The following is a 17,676-nucleotide window of genomic DNA, read 5'->3' on the forward strand; positions in this document are numbered from 1 at the left end:
TTTGATTCGTGGGTGATTTTCTAATTTTCTTTAAATGCGAACCTTTTGCCCTGGAACGGGCGTGTGCAAATATGCTGACATTGTTTCCAGAATTCCTACATTCCCTGAACCTAACGTACGAACTTCCGGGGATGGGGCAACTAACGTATCTAGATGTTCAGTTTACGTTCCCCCCTGACGGCGTGTACTGGTGCTATGAACTGCACGCCCATAAAACCCCTTCTATACTTTACAACTACTTCCATTCGAAGATTGTAAAAAGGGGAATAATCACTATGTGCTCGAAGAATGCCTTCGAAAAATCATCTCCGCAACTTACTGCCGCTGATTTGTACGTTGTGCGGCCACGTGGAACGCCTGCAGAGCGCTGGCTACCCTTCATCTGTCGCCTCCGTTGCAAACAGAGTACTTGGAAGACTGCGTGCGAATGCTCAGCCAAGCGCATAGTCTATGAGGAGCAGGCAGGAGGTTGCGGTTATCCCCTATACGCACCAACTATACCACAACTTGAAAAAAATGCGCGCCAATCCACCCTGCAAAGGTTGTTGGAAAGCGAAACTGTAAGCGACACCCACAACCATTACCATTGCGACTTAACTTGAATTCACACACGTGGCTCTACAAAGATCAAGCCAGAGACAAGTGAAATGCACTTAACCACACCCTTCATTACTTCAAAGAGATATTCTTTTCGACGGTTAAATCACTGCATGATTCATGAATGGTGGTTGGATTATAGTTCTATCAGTGTAGCACATGAGTGGAAACTTTTTTTTATATAAAATTAAATGAAGCTCAAACCAGGTGTTAGATGATCTCACTTCTCCTCTGTCTTTGCCGCCACCGAGGGAGGCGACAAGTTCGGTGGCAGAGACGGGTGAGGAGTGGGATGCCATGGGTTTGTGTGAGCTTCCTTTAATGTTTATATAGCTCCTAGCGCATGCGCAAGGCACTCACACCGCCGCTACACGTGCCATGGGGGGAGCGCACAGCGGCGCGAGAGGTTGCGTGACGCTATCCCGTGGCATTCAGTAGGGGGTAAACCCACAAATGTGGTTGGTGAGTGCCTCGTCTGTTTCCCACCGTCTGCACGTGGGCTCGTAGCTGTTCTACTTCCGGCTTCCGAGCGGAGCGGTCGCAGAATGTCAGGCTCCGCAGGAGCGGTTTTGGCGGGCCCTTCAGCCCGCGGTAACAGGTCTGCTGTTTCTTCAAACGATACCCAGGCTTATCAAGTTATGCTGCCTGATCTACCATCTGGACCATCTGCCCTCAACACAATTTTTTTGCACGCAGACGTCAAAGGAAGACCGTACAAGGTTGAAGATTTCCGCGATACGTTGGTTCGTTTGGCTTTGCTCCCCGAGGTTATCTCGTTGGGGGCATATCAGATGAACCATGTGTGGGGGTTACGTTCAAGGATGCGGAAGGTGCGAAAAAGTTGGTGGCCGCCGGAGAACTACTAGTGAAGGACCGTCGGTGACTGGTGTCGCTCTGCAGGCGACTAAATAAAGTTACTTCTATCTATCTATCGTCATCGACCCGAGGAACCAGGAGGTGCACTTAAAGGTCTACTGGGTGCTCCACCACGTCCCCGACGATGAAGTTCGGCCGCCCTAGGGCCTTACGGAAAGGTAACTGACGTGGCTAGGGACCGGTGGCGTGTGCAAGGATGCAACGCTCAGTTGTCGACAACACGCCTGGTCACCCTCAGGTTGAGAGCGGCAGTCACCGTCGATGACATCCCGCACCAAGTACGGGTCGCCGGAGAGCAAGCCCTGGTCGTCGTGCCCGGGCGAGCGCCCCTCTGCCTGCGTTGTCATCGGAGCGGACACATCAGGCGAGAGTGTAGAATGCCACGCTGCGCTCTATGTCGTCGCTTCGGCCACGACGAGAGTCAGTGTGTGCCTTCCTACGCTAATGTAGCCGGCTCACCGCAGGACACGGCGACGGCGTCGTTCGTCATGGACGAAGACGAGGCTGAGGATGCCGCAAGGGGTGGGGACAACGATCAGGAGGAGGAGGTAACGCCCCCCGAGCCAAGTACTTCCCCGGCGGAAGACGGCAGTCATGCTGAGATAGTGCTTCCCAAGGAGAAGATGGACGAAACAACAAATGCGTTGAAGGAGGCGGAAATGAAGGACGACGAGCAGTCAAGGGACGAGACAGTGGAGAGCGAGGGCATGGAAGATGAGGGGGCGACAGGTTCGGGTGCGGCTACGAGCAAGCGGTCTTGGGAGCTCACCAGGGACAACACGCAGAGCTCAGGTTCTGCGAGTTCCGAGGAGCCACCACTGAAGGCGACCACACAAGTCCGGCGGCCTTCGACCAAAACGAGGCCGAGTGTGACACCGGAACGACACAAAGGCAAGGCGTCACCCACTTAGTTCAGCACGACGAAAGGTGGACGGGGAGTGGGCGTGCACGACGCCAGCAGGGATGTGTGTGGTGTAGGTGGTCGGACAGCGGCGAACAGAGGCAGTTGGCGGGAGAGGTGGCAGAGGGAACCGCTTGGATTTGTATGCGAAGACGGAGGCGAGACCAGCAGCAGGAAAACGACCTGAGTGAGATGTCGAAAGGCAACTTTTGTGTTTCTTCTTCTCTCGTTTTGCTCTTCACATACAATTTTAAATGATAGTCCTCAAAAAAACCATTGAGTATTGCAACTTTGAACGTACGAGGCCTTGCGGAAAGGCGCAAGCAATACCAGATTAGTAGGTTACTAATTGAAAAAGAAATAGACATCCTGGCTGTACAGGAGACAAAAATTGCGAGTGAAGAGCGAACCCATTTGATGGTGCGTCCTTTCGCAAACCGGTATAGTGTCTGTGTTAGCCATGCGCTTGGGACGTTTGCTGGCTGTTTGTTTGTTTGTTAAGAATGCAGTAGGAATTGGAATAGGGAAAATTTATTCTTGTGAATCTGGTCGTCAAGTGACGTGTGAAATGTCTTATTGTGGGATCCAGTTTTTTGTTATATGCATGTACGCCCCGAATAAGGTGAATGAAAGAAAAGTGTTTTTTGAAACGATAGCGAGCAAATTGCAGAACAAGTACAACGTTGTTCTGCTCGGCGATTTTAACTGCGTCTGCGCGCGAGAAGACAAAGCAGGCTTAACGCGGAACAGGGACCCGAGGACGCAACTACTTCAGAACATACTGGATGAGCATGATTTAACAGATGTGGCTCACTGCGCAGGAAAGACAGACGCCCTGCGGTACACGCGTTTCCAGGGAGGCAGCCACGCCCGGCTAAACAGAATTTACGTTTCCCATGGAGTAGCGCCGTCGTGTAAAAACTACGCGGTTGGTTATGTTGCTTTCAGCGACCATTGTCTGGTCTCGTCTTTGTTGGGAGGGAGGAGATAAGGTTATAACAAGTTTGACTGGAATTTATGGAAGTTGAATGCGAAAATATTAAAAGATGAGAAGTTTACCGAGGCGGTGAAAAAGTTTTGACAGGAACACAAGGCTGGAAAAAGAAATCTGGTGGAGAAGATGGGAGTTGTTTAAGCAAGATAGCAAAATGTGTGCGATAGAGAGGGGGACAGTTTTGACTCGTTTAGAAAGAGAAGAGGAATCTGAGCTTCGAAATAATCTGAGGCATCTACTAATCCTTGAATGTGAAAGGCCGGGCGTGTTTATTGAAAACATAGCACTGATAAAAAGCAAGCTCAAAGCTCTAGATAAAGAGCGATTTCAAGGAGCAACGGTGAGCGCGATAGGAGAAAGGTTTCTGGCTGGGGAAACTCCTACTAAAGTGACGAAAAGAAACGCCTACTTAAGTGACGAAAAGAAACGCCTACTTAAGTGACGAAAAGAAATACGCAAAAGGTAATGCAATTGAAGGAATTGTGTGGCGAGGAGAGCTGACCTATGAGCGGGAGGTAATAAAGCGGGCATTCGTTGAGCATTATACCGAGCTTTTCAGGCCCGCGTCCCCGAGAATTCAGGATTTTAAAGACGATTTCCTTTCACTAATGCCTCGTTTAGAGGATGATGTTTGAGAAGAATTAGAAGAGCCGTGGCATTAAGAGAAATCGAAGAGGCAATTTCAGATTCAAAAAAGAGTAAAACGCCAGGCCCTGATGGACTGAGCGCAGAATTTTAAAGGCATTTTACTGACAGCGTAGTAATTTTCCTTTTTCATGTATTTGCCGAGGCGTACGACACTGGTGTTTTGCCTCCATCGTTCTCACGTACGCAGACTGTGCTAATACCGAAAGCTGACGATTGCTGTAAAAGGCAGTCGGTCACTGGCTATCGTCCAATAACGTTAGCTAACATTGACTACAAGATACTCATGAAAGTCATAGCACAAAGATTACAAAGGGTTATTACAAGTGTTGTTGGACCACACCAGACGTGTGGAATCAAGGGTAGGAGCATAACTACAAATATTCATGTAGCCGGCACAGTACTGGAAAGTTGCGATCTGTATGGTCGCAAAGTTGCTATGCTCCAAATCGACTATGAGAAAGCGTTCGACAGAGTGTGCCATGATATATTCGACTATTTTGGAACATAAATGTTGGTAGTGTGGTCATAGAAGGAGTGCGCATGGCCTATCGTGAATGCTTCACGCAGTTTGTAATTAATAAGGAGGTGACAGAAAGTATTCCAGTGCTGTCTTCTGTCCGACAAGGGTGTCCGGCTTCACCCCTACTTTTTTGTATTTTCTTGGAGCCTTACTGTTTGAAAGTTATCAAGGATGCTGAAATAACTGGGTTTCATCTTCACTCAAGCGAAGTGAAGTTGTTAAAGTGTGCAGAAGATGTGGCGCTTTTTTGTGAATATAAGCAAAGTATCACAGAAGGGATCAATGTAACTAAACAGTTTTGTAATGTAACAGCAAGTGCAGTGAACTGGACACAATGTGACGGTTGTTGGCATGGTGGGTGGGAAACAACGCCGCGGGTTTTTGCAAATGTCAGGTGGGCAGTGATGCCGACGCGGTATCTAGGAGTACCGTTGGACAGCTATCCCATACAAAAATGCCTTATGGGCGTCTATTGAAAAATGTATGGTGAGCTATGGCCGCCTATGGGTCTCTATGGTCACCCATAAAAAGGCATAAATTAGGCTATAGCCAGCTATTGAAGTTTTTATAGATCCTGCACTAAAGACTGCTAACCATACAATTCTCTTTAGACGATTATAGAACATCCTAGTGTGTTTAGTCTATAGAGTCACAGCTATTCAGGTAACTGTAGCCAGCTAAAGAAATATGTATGGCTTTAGTTCTATAGACCAGCCACGGCAAAGCTGTTTTGGCTGGCTATAGACCATTTTTTAGCTTGAAGTCTACAGACTCAAAACCATTCAGCTGTCTTTTGCCAGCTATTGAAAAGAGTTCGTCCTAAAGCTATAGAGAGAAAGCCATAAAAGCTCATTCGGATGGCTATAGGCCGTTGTTTCGCTCTAAGTCTACAGACTTCAAACCATTGAGCTGTCTTTTGCCAGCTATTGAAAAGAGTTCGTCCTAAAGCTATAGAGAGAAAGCCATAAAAGCTCATTTGGCTGGCTATGGGCCGTTCTTTAGCTATAAGTCTAGAAACTTGGAACCATACGGATGTCTTCTGCCAGCTATTGGAGAGCATTTGTTTTAAAGCTAAAGTGAGGCAGCCATAAGAGCTTCTGAGGCTGGGTACAGTACATATATATACTGTAAACCTTTAGATGTGTGATAATTAGGCAACATTTTGCCCGCATTAAGAAAGCGTTTGGCGCAGAACTTACAAGCCTGCATCCTTAAAGGCTTCTTTAGCTAACTACATAGTAACATAAGGCTTCAAGTTTCCAGCCGCTAATCGAAAAGTGTTAGCTATAAAGGTATAATTCGAGCAACCATTAAATCCTATTCTGCTGGTTTCAATATGACTTACGACGCAAAATTCATATACTCATGATTTACCTAGCTACATCTACAACACAGATTGGATAACGATGATGAGGTTGATCGGCCGGTTATATGAGCGTATTTGTTCAATAAGGTTAGGTACTTATTATACCAACAATACGGGAAAAGTACAATGAACAGAAGCTACTAATTAACGCTCAAATTCAGGTTACAACTTTGGATACTGCGCGTCCGCAAAGCTTTCAAATGGACGTTGACCGAAAGACGTATAATTTCGTAGAATTATTCCTCTGTGGCCCTTCGCTGCCGCGGTCAAGTGAAAAAGCGGGCTTCTCTGAAAACGGCCCTCACAGCGTCGAAGCAGATTGGAAGTAACTTTCGCGGCCCACGGTACGCTCTCTCAGAAATATGGTGGAAGCTGCGAACAACCGCATTCTTTCTCCCGCGGACCCCACTTTCAGATTAGTCATTGAGAAAGGGGGAGAGCGACCCACGCCGGACCGAAGGAGGCGCGGTGAAGAAATTCTGGGAAGAGATGAAAGGGTAGAGGGGACACCCCTGCTTCCTGTTTTATTTTCTGTTGTTTGTTTGGCATACTGGTTTTGGCGATGGGTACCGAAGGACACGGCCGTGCGGCCCGCGCTGTGTTAGTATTCCTGCGTGCAGCAATGCTAGTGACAGACAGTGTTCCCTGAGTACTGAGAACAGATACAACTTTTTTCAGATGAAGAAAACAAAACGTTAAGCGATCTTGTATTTACAAAAAAAATAATTACCAGCGAACAAGTTAGAAAAAGATCGAAAGATGGGCATGTATCTCCGCACTATTTGCTATGGCGATGGACCCGCTTATACCTGGATGTACTCAGTCAGCCACATTTCGTCTCCTTGCTCATGTGCGCGGGCATGGCACGCGTTGCCTGGTGCTGGGAATTTCGACTCGACGGCAATGTGCTCGTGTAGATGGTGTGACGCCAAGCAAATGTGTCGCTTTTTGGTGTCGTGAATTTCGGTGTTTACGGTGACAGTGTTACGATTAATTCAACATCAACTTCAAGTCATGCGAAAATGGATACCTGCGATACTGTGACAGGAATTTCATCGTACGCAAAACTCTAGGGTGAGTGATCTTACGAACAGAAGAGACTCTATAGTGCGAGAAATGCAGGACTTTTTTTGGTGTTCACGAATACTTTTCTAAACTACCCTGCACCACATGGGCACTGCAACGTAGACAGAAGTGAAGATTTGGCCGCGGTGATGTGACGAAAATAATTTTTTCGCGAACTGAGAAAACTTACAAGGAACTAATTGAGTGAACTTGGAAAAACGTTTTTTTTTATCAATGCATTCTGTGCGACCATCTTCATTGTTTTATTGAGAGTGCATTTCCATTTTAGCCACCGAACTTGCAGCTGTGTGCGTTGAGTACTGAGTGTAATGGACGACTTCTGAGTGCTTTCTTTTCTGTGGACTACCCAGCACCTGTAGGTATTTGTGTCTCGGCGGACGCTCGCGGGGAATGTGCCGCGTAGTGTGGCTGTCGAGCGAGTCACTTAAGCGTGAGCCAGAGTGTTGGAATGCGTGTGCTGTGTTTCGATCGGCGTATGTGAACAACTGTTTACTGGTGGTGAAGTAGCGTAGATAGTAGCCATTTATGTGATGAATGGAATGAATAAACCCCTTGATTTTGCTTTCCTTGAATGCCTGTGTTTAAGCCTTTTGTGAATGAAAACTGGCGAAGTGTTTGCAATCGCAACCTCGCACTCCCCCTATATTGCTGAAGTGTTCACGGAGCATATATTACAGAATGCACCTAAGTGCCACAGGACAAGTTCTAGAGATCTGCAAGGCTCTATGCCGGCATGACAGCGTGTTAATAATTTCTCAGCGGCTGCTGCTGTCGCTGTGTTTCAAGTAGTGGTGATTCTCTTCTGGCTGCAGCTCATGCAAAAATATTGTATGGTCGGCTATTGAAAAACCTTCTTATGGTTGTGTTTAGCTATTTGGCCCAATTATCTTTAGACATTTCTATGGCTGTCTTTAGCCATTCCTATTGACATTCCTATGGGTGTCTTTAGATTCTTCTATAGCCATAGCGATATCGAAAGAAGAGCTAAAGACAGCCATAGAACCGGCTATAGAAGAAGCTAAAGACACCCATACGGATTTCAATACGAATAGCTAAAGACACCCATAGGAATGTATAGGAATGTCGATACGAATATCTAAAGACACCCATAGGAATGTCGATACGAATAGCTAAAGACAGCAATAGAACCGGTTATAGAAGAAGCTAAAGACATCCATAGGAATGGCGATACGAATCGCTAAAGACAGCCATAGAAAAGTCTAAAGATTATTGGGCCAAATAGCTAAAGACGACCATAAAAAGGATTTTCTATAGCCGACCATACAATATTTTTGTATGGGATGCGAGTAGCAATGAGTACTGGGAAGCGGAAACAGAAAAAGTGCGCGACAAAGTGGCAAAGTGGGGAGGGCACGCGCTATCTGTATTTGCGCGCGCCACATTGTGTAATCTTTTTCTTCTCGCGAAACAGTGGTATGTGCTGCAAGTGAGATACACTGTTCCCGAACGCAAGTGCAAAAGATACATCGTGTTTTTGCTGTGTTTATTTGGGGTTCTACGTGGGTTTCTACGTGACTTTTTGTCCTTGCCCTAGCATTCGTGTTGTTCTTTGTTAAGAATGCTGAATAAATGAATTGAATTGAATTGAATTCAACGCACACATGACCAGAAGTAATCTTTTTCGGCCTGTAAGGCAAGTTATTGAGTAACTCTGAGGCAAGGCGGTGTTGGATTGGCCCATGTTTTCGTAAAGTAGATCTTGAACCGTTTTTTGCTATTGCGGGGCGTAAAACATCCATTGTTGAGGATTTACGTACAAACTGCACTATCAAACGTAATTCCAGGCTTTATTGTGTCAACAAGCAATGAAACATATGTCATTAAGGGCTACTGGAAATAAGTGGTGCAATCTTTTAAATTTCTGTCCGTTAGATTTACCATGGAGTATTTGGCGAATGTATCGAGGAAAACATTAACAAAAAACTTGAACGAAATGCTCTTTCCAGTACCTCTGTATCGTTCATTGTATGGGGGCAGGCGGTGGCCAAGATGTTTTGTTGCGGGTTAAAAATATGGTAGTCCCCGCCGCGGTAAAAACATTTTTCTTTAAGCTGCACACCGGCACACTTTCCGTTGGCACATGGATGGAGGAAAAAAGGCTTTTCCTTGGCTGGTCCTCAACGTGCACTTTGTGCAAAAAACCCGAAAGCATTGAACACGTTTTCATAGAGTGCTGGGACGCCATCTTTTTCTGGGATGTTCTACAGAGAACGATAAAGAAATATCTTCCTGTAACGCCGCATGGGATACGTTTCTTGGCACTCGAAACGGATGAAGTGCCGTACGACATGATAATGATCCTAGGGTTGCACGCAATTCGGCGCTCCCGTATGGCCGTGCGCCACTGTGATGTGAATGCTATGACGGTGAGCAAGTATTTCTCACAAAGTGTAACCAGTCTACTTGAAGTGTATCGTTTGCTGGAACCTGAGCTGGAATGCTTATGTGTATTGGAAGAGCTGTCAACATTTTATGTTTATTTTAAATCTTTCAGCCAACCAAAGTATGGGCGGCGGTTTTTAATCCGGCGTTGACGCATGTTGATTTGTAGCAAAAAAAGGTAATAAAGAAAAAAAATGTGGGCTCGTAGCTCAATCGGTAAGACAACGGACTTTCGCTCCGTTTCTCCATTTGTTCAAGGTTCGATTCCTGGTGGTGCCGGTAACTTCTTTTACTTATTCGCGGGAGTTTCCTATTGACACCAAGGGTCGCAACAGAACCCTTGGGGGTAGAGGTAGAAAGCTTTGCTTTAAAGAGTGGCCCTACGTTCAAACGTGAAAGTTGTCTTTTCTGCCTAAGGGACGTTTCTTTCTCTGTTGTGAGGGATTTATGGCGTGGCGGATATATCTGTTAGGAAAGCCTATAATGTATAGTGATATCTCTGTACGTGACTAAGATAACCGTTGGTCATTGAGGGTAACAGAGTGGATCCCTAGAGAAGGCAAGCGTTGCAGGGGGCGGCAGAAAGTTATATGGGCAGATGAGAGCAAGAAGTTTGCGGGGATAAATCAGTCGCAGCTAGCACAGTGCCGGGGTAATTGGCGAATAATGGGAGAGGGCTTTGCCCTGCAGTGGGCGTAGATAGGCTGGTGAGGATGATGAAGGAAGTGCACTACACCACCACTACTACTACTACTACTACTACTACCACTACTACTACTACACCACTACTACTGTTACTACTACTACTACTACTACTACTACTACTACACTACTACTACGACTACTACTACTACTACCACTACTACTACCCCTACCACTACTACTACTACTACTACTGCTACTACTACTACTACTACTACTACTACCCCTACCACTACTACTACTACTACTACTGCTACTACTACTACTACTACTACGACTACCACTACTACTACCCCTACCACTACTACTACTACTACTACTACTGCTACTGCTACTACTACTACAACTACCACTACTACTACCCCTACCACTACTACTACTACTACTACTACTGCTACTGCTACTACTACTACTACTACAACTACTACTACTACTACTACTACTACTACTACTACCCCTACCACTACTACTACTACTACTACTACTGCTACTGCTACTACTACTACTACTACTACTACCACCACTACTACTACTACTACTACTACTACCACTACCACTACTACTACTACTACTACTACTACTACTACTACTACTACTACTACTACTACTGCTACTACTACTACTACTACTACTACTACTACTACTACCACTACTACTACTACTACTACTGCTACTGCTACTACTACTACTACTACGACTACTACTACCACTACTACTACCCCTACCACTACTACTACTACTACTACTACTGCTACTGCTACTACTACTACGACTACTACTAGTACCACTACTACTACCCCTACCACTACTACTACTACTGCTGCTGCTACTACTACTACTACTACTACTACTACCCCTACCACTACTACTACTACTACTACTACTACTGCTACTACTACTACTACTACTACGACTACCACTACTACTACCCCTACCACTACTACTACTACTCCTACTGCTACTACTACTACTACTACTACTACTACTACTACTACTACTACTACCACCACTACTACTACTACTACTACTACTACTACCACTACTACTACTACTACTACTACTACTACTGCTACTACTACTACTACTACTACTACTACCCCTACCACTACTACTACTACTACTGCTACTACTACTACTACTACTACTACTACTACGACTACCACTACTACTACCCCTACCACTACTACTACTGCTACTGCTACTACTACTACTACTACTACTACTACTACCACTACTACTACTACTACTACTACTACTACTACTACTACTACCACTACTACTACTACTACTACTACTGCTACTGCTACTACTACTACTACTACTACTACTACGACTACTACTACTACTACCACTACTACTACCCCTACCACTACTACTATTACTACTACTGCTACTGCTACTACTACTACGACTACTACTACTACTATCACTACTACTACCCCTACCACTACTACTACTACTACCACTACTACTACCCCTACCACTGCTACTACTACTACTACTACTACTACTACCCCTACCACTACTACTACTACTACTGCTACTACTACTACTACTACTACTACTACTACTACTACTACTACCACTACTGCTACTGCTACTACCACTACTACCACTACTGCTACTGCTACTGCTACTGCTACTGCTACTACTACTAAGAAGGGAGGAGTTACTTGCGTCTAATACCCCTGCTACACTAGCGTCCGAATGTCATTTGGACCAAATATTATTTGGCTCCACTGCAGCTACGGCTGTGGCCTGTGGCTGCCACGGCAGCCACATTCTGGGCGCGAAAGGGGACGGCGACGCAGCATGGAAGATACAGAGGGTGACGCGCGTTGTCCCGTGCAGCTTCTATTCTGCGTCGCTGTCTTTTTTTCGCGACTTCTTTCACAAAGTTTATTTTCATGTACAGTCTTGGAGAAATTAAACGCGAACACGAAAATATGAATAAGAACGCACAAATAGTGTGATTTCTTTCCAAGCAAGTCAAAATCCACTCAACGTGAAAGCTGCCAGATGTGCAGAGCAGTCATTCATCATTGTGGGCTGTAGCGCCATTATTCGCTCACTGCTACCACCCAATGAAATTCAAATTTCCCGCCTCTTCAGTGCTCGCCGCCCCCTGCATTTTCCTCCCGCACGTGCCGGTGTTCTACTCCCACTTTTCTTTTTTTTTTGCTTACTATCGTCAAAACCAACCCAAATGAACGCAGACCCGCCGCGGTGGCTCAATGGCTAAGGCGTCGTGGTGCAGAGCACGAGGACACGGGTTCGATTCGGAGCCGCGGAGGCAGCTTTTCTGATGGATGCGAAAAGCAAAACCGCCCGTGTGCACGAGATTTCGGCGCACGTTAAAGATCCCCAGGTGGTCAAAATTAATCCGGAGCCCCCCACTACGGCGCGCCTCATCGCCTGCGTAGCGTCGGCGCGTTAAACCCTCCAATCAATCAAACGCGGGCGCTGAGGATTAATTAGATAAATTTTGCTTCCAATGTGCCTGCGGTTTTATTTACGCTATACAACGGGGATACATGGCAAGCGCCAGCGGTTCACGAGTTTCGACCTGTCACGACTCTTTAAACCTCTTGTTTTTGGAAGCCTCTGCGGGACTTCCTGCGACGGGTACGCCGGGTCCGTTATCTAGCTGCGCCGCCTGATTCCGGCAGTCACTTGACATCGACCTTTACAGCGAGCTACGACGACTCTAAAGTGCTCTGCACTTATTAGCGCGCCATCATTGGGCGTTAACTAACAGTACTTTTTTTTCAATTTCCCGCATTTCCATTTCATTTTCCATGACTGCACGCTCGTACTATCGCGCACGCAATTATGGGTTTAGTTCAGAAAGGCATTACGTTCTTCACGGAACTAAAAACAGCGTCTGCGTGATGAGATTGTCGTTCATCCCGTGGTTGGCCCTGTGCATCTTTACTGATGATGTTTCAGACGTTGGCACAATAAGCTTGCGTATAAACGAGCAATAGGTATCCAGATATTAACTTTCCTCGCCTGTGACCGTTCCAGGAAGTTCAAACACCGCTGGTTTGGTGTGTGGCAAATGCGAAAAGATATATTTTGAGTGCCTCTACTGATTAACCTATGAACTGTAGGGAGATGTTTCAGGGGTTACGGCTGACTTGCGATATTTCGTTTATTTCAGATGCGCATCTCCGAGGCAGATTCGGCGGCAGAAGAAGCTACCAGGCTGCATCATCGGTCACAGGCTAGTATCACTTTCAGAGGAAAACTGCTCTCCTCGTGCAGAACCTTCGTTTGCCGCACGCCTTCTTAAAGCGTTGCTAAGTGCTATGCTTTTTGATTCTAAAAGAGGGTGGACTGGGCGAACCTCGCTCGGGTGTCATTACAAATAAGACAGCCCTTGCTGCAAGGATTCGATGGGAGATTTCCTTCTTCGAGGCGTATATAACGTTTGGCCGCCGGCAGCATCATCTCCAGGTTAACATTTCGTTCTGTCGGTCAGTTATTGGGGTCTACAATAAAAAGGCCAAAATCACTAGGTATCTTCGATATGATACAAAATCTTCGATATGATACAGCAGCGTGCACTTTCCTTTCGGTAACCACAGGGGCGGTCCCAATTCACTGCTCAATCGGAATTACCATGGCAGGGTAGCAGGACTGTGACGTATAGTGACCTCGTCACAGGTCGTTGCACATTTGTGCACGTCCTTAGTTTCACAGTCGAGGGGATCAGTGTGGTGGATTGTGGTGGAAGAGTGGCCCACTAAGGTAAACAGAATAACAACGCGGCCGACCCGCCATCCGTGGCAGGAAGGTGCTCTTATCATCACCAACAACAAGAACAGCCTATTTAGGTCCACCGCAGGACGAAGGCCTTTCCTACTCACCTTCAGCCCCTCCTGTCCTGCGCTGCGCGAGCCATTCTTTGGCTCCAAATTTCGGCTCCGAATATTTAGTCCCTTTATCGAGTTAATGGCCAGCCTCGTCTCCTGCTCCCGCGTCTCTCGGTATCAATTCTGTTACCCTCATGTCTGTTCATCGCACTACAAGGCGAACCCAAACCAATTTTTTGTTCTTAATTTGAACTATGATATCTTCCACTCGACTGTGCCCCCTAATCCAGGTTACTCGTTTCCTGTCCGTAGCCTTACCTTATCAGTATTCCCATCATTATTCACATCAAATGTTTCTCCTATCATTATTCGTTCCATAGCACATTGGGCGGATCTTGGTTTGCTTTCTAGTTGCTGAGTAAGGTGGCAGGTTTCCGCTCAGTATGCAGTCACCGGCAGAATGCATTGATTGCTTACCTGGCGGGTGCCTTAACAGCACCCGTTCTTCTGAATAATGATGTCATTGATTCCTTCAGTCATGTCTTTTTAGAGATAGAGGTAGCCTACTTTTCATTACTTGCAAGTGATTGTCGAGTGCACCCCAACCCAGTCCTCTTCTGCGCCAGATTTCCTTCTCGTTGTTGGGATCAGCACTGACCACATGTCCAAGTTACTTATATTCTTCAACCTGTTCCAGAGTTTCGTTACACATGCTGAACAGGACGCGTTCGGTATGGTTGTCCAACGTTACTTTGGTCATATTTATTTTTAGACTCTGTATTTAGTTCCTCAAGCTGTTCTGCAGACTCGCCTAGCAAGACGGCGGTCGTCTGCAAATCTCAAATGGCTCAAGTATTCGTATCCGTTTATCCGTAACCCTGTGTTTTCCCACACAAGCTTCCTGAATGCCCCCTCCACATATTGTGTGTACAGTTTTGGCGAGATGGTATCTCCTTCTCGCACTTTTTTCAGATCGGGAAGTAAGCAATATCCCGTACTTACGTCCATAGTATATGTCGTCTAAGAGTCGGTCTCCTGTATTCCATGGCCCTTAAACGCTTTCAGCACTGCTGTTGAATCAAATGCTTTTTCATAAACTACAAGTGTCATCTAAAAGGATTTATACCAAGATGGCAAGCTGGGCGAGTTGTTACTGGTTCACGATTATAGAAAACCACCAGCGCATTTATTATTTATTACTTATTGCTTTATTAAGGATTTATCATGCACTGCGGATATCTGTACTCCTTGGTTAGGGACACGGATGTGATCTAATGTAGAGTATTCTTTTTTAAACTCAACCTGCTTTCTGGGTTGCTGGAAATGTAAGCTGTCGCGCTTATTCGGGTAACAATCTTCTTGAATTCGATATTAACGTGCGATATTAACAGCGCACGTTAATATCGAATTCAAGACTATGCCAACTAGCCCCTAAACAAGCCTTTATTAACAATCTTCTCCTTGTGAATCAGAACTATGCCGGTATTTTTCCACGGTATGGGTACTTTATAGTCTTGATGCGTTGTGAGAATATTTTATCGAGCTTGTCCAGCATAACGTCGCCACCGTCTTTTAAGAAGTACACAGTTATGCCATCCTCGCCTGCAGATTTTTCTCTTTTAGTGCCCTTGAGAGCCGTTTGTACTTCCTCTTTAGTTATTGGCGGCACATCACAAGCTAATCCGGTAGGCTCAGTTGTTTCCCCTGTTCCATTCGTCTCTGGCGTGTGTCTTGGTGTAGAATCATTCCGCCACTTTTATCATCTCGCCCGTACTGTGCGTAATGTTACCCTGTTCGGCTCTGAGTGTGTACATCTCGTCTCTGCCCATAGCCAGCTTCCTCTTTGTGGCCTCGAGGTTACTTCTTCACTACAATGTTTCTTTTCACTACAACGAACGGGTGTCGTTCGTTTTACTTCTGTTAAAGAAGTTCTACAGCTCCGGTAATTCAACTTGGCCCGCCGTACTTTACAATTTCATGTTCTTGCGTTTCGCAATAAGTTGGTTCGCTTTCTGAGTCAGCTTTTTAGTTTGTTTTCCACATGCTCTTTTTCCCCAACAGCTGCTGCTGACTTTGTCTTTGGCGTCGTTAGGTGGCGATTTAGCCTGTCTACAATTCCTCGTTGTCGACGGGGTCAAGCGCGAATTTGTCCTGAAGGTTTATTTTGCACCCTTACTGACTCCGTAGTGGGTTTCCTACCTTTCGCTAGTTTTTCTCTTTCTCTTTTGGCATTCCACTTATTTTGCACCCAACCATCCTATGGTCGCTGCATAGGCGCTTGCCATCTCGCCTAGCGCATCCACGCCCGGCGCAATACCTGGGTTTTAACTTAAAATTGAGTGAATTTCGTTTCTTGTTCTCCCGTTGGGACTTCTTTAGACCCATTTCCTATGTCCTGATGTGCTCTGCTGATGTTTAGTGCAGCTGTCGCTGGCGCAGCTACTACACTTCAGAAACAAGGTGAGGAACCTACGCTTAAATGTCCGCATTTTCGCGCCGAGGTCAGTAATAAACGTAGATATCACTTACAGGTCTCACTGTCTCCGCGGAATGAAGTCTCAGTTCGGAGGAAGCGCGACAAGCTCACGTCGTAGCCGCCGAAGGCCATCTGAAGGCGACGTCACGTAAAAGTGTCTGTTACTGGAGTGGTGGGGAATGCAAAACACGAGGGACTCCATACCAGAAGTGACGCCAGCACCAATGCCATGAACACGAGTGATGTAACATGCGGGTGTAATGTCGCTTCCGGTGAAGTCACGGTATACCACTCTAGTAGAGCAGAGGTGGTTTGAAACGAAACGATTTTGCGTTGTCAGTGAGGACACTGCTGCAGAGAAGGTGCAGTGACTGGACTTCCGAGTGGACGGAAAAAAATGACAGCTGTGATTTCGGCGAGAATGCCGCCCTGTGCTACTCCAGATTTTATTCGACGAGGGTCTGACAGAAGCCCCCCCAAGGTAACGATTTGTTGGCGTTCTTTGAGATAATATTTAATTTAAGAGGCTCCCACACCACGCCCTAGCTTCGTACTAGGAAATTATGGTTTGTTAAATGCGTTCCTTAAATAAATAAATAGACTAATGACATGTTTTTGTCGGTCAAGTTGACATGTTCCTTTTAATCTATAAGAGCAAACCTCGTTTCGATGCTATTTTAGCGTTTTTGAACGTATCTAGTGAAGCGTGTTGATATGTTTTTGAAGGGCGTTTGCGAGTGCTGGAAGAATAGAAACTAGTCTTTATTTTCTTGTATCATTTTTGTCTTCTTTCTTGAAAAGCACGCCACTCGAGTGGTCTGCATTCTTGAAGGAAAAAAATCCTTGGCTTATGGTCAAATAAATATGTGAGAAATGTATTTTGTCCGAAAAGAAATAGGGAATCTTATGCGTTTTGATTGTACATCGTCAATATCAGGGGCGCCACTATTGTTCAGCCCTACTATCCATAATTTACTTCACTATGTCTTACAGGATCAAGAGATATAGAATTATCGACGTGACAAAAAATTTGAAGGTCGTTTTGAACATTTAAACTTTGTACAACCTCACTAAATAAAAGAATAAAACTTGCTGCTGGGCTAGTTGGTTCATGATCATAACAACTGGGATTAGCGCTCTAAAGAACAGGACACACGTAAGGCAAAACAGACAGGACTGGCGCTAGTAGTAGTAGTATAAACGTTTATTTGCCATAAATGGTAAAGGAGCGGAGGATGATCTCCTGCGTTGGTCTTGAGGTGATCGCCCCCTTTGGTTGGCGTCCCTAG

At 45.8% G+C, this 17,676-nt stretch overlaps 2 protein-coding genes across 2 annotated transcripts in view; both read left to right on the top strand.

The window, feature by feature from the left end:
* Nucleotides 1-1,438: 1,438 nt before the first annotated feature.
* On the top strand, nucleotides 1,439-13,320 carry LOC144141346 (uncharacterized). Its single transcript, XM_077672945.1, has 2 exons — nucleotides 1,439-2,561; nucleotides 13,257-13,320. The coding sequence occupies exon 1, from the start codon at nucleotides 1,851-1,853 to the stop codon at nucleotides 2,382-2,384; it is 534 nt and encodes a 177-aa protein (XP_077529071.1). The 5' UTR covers nucleotides 1,439-1,850; the 3' UTR covers nucleotides 2,385-2,561; nucleotides 13,257-13,320.
* The window catches only part of LOC144143466 (uncharacterized), a 338,543-nt gene continuing 330,206 nt past the window's right edge, over nucleotides 9,340-17,676 (top strand). The window contains exon 1 of the mRNA XM_077675212.1: nucleotides 9,340-9,375. Coding sequence (XP_077531338.1) covers nucleotides 9,340-9,375 — 36 coding nt within the window. The remainder of the gene's footprint in view (nucleotides 9,376-17,676) is intronic.

This window comes from Haemaphysalis longicornis, unplaced genomic scaffold, assembly GCF_048455015.1.
Source record: "Haemaphysalis longicornis isolate Haplotype H1 unplaced genomic scaffold, Haemaphysalis longicornis Haplotype H1 scaffold_6, whole genome shotgun sequence".
NCBI lineage: Eukaryota > Metazoa > Arthropoda > Arachnida > Ixodida > Ixodidae > Haemaphysalis > Haemaphysalis longicornis.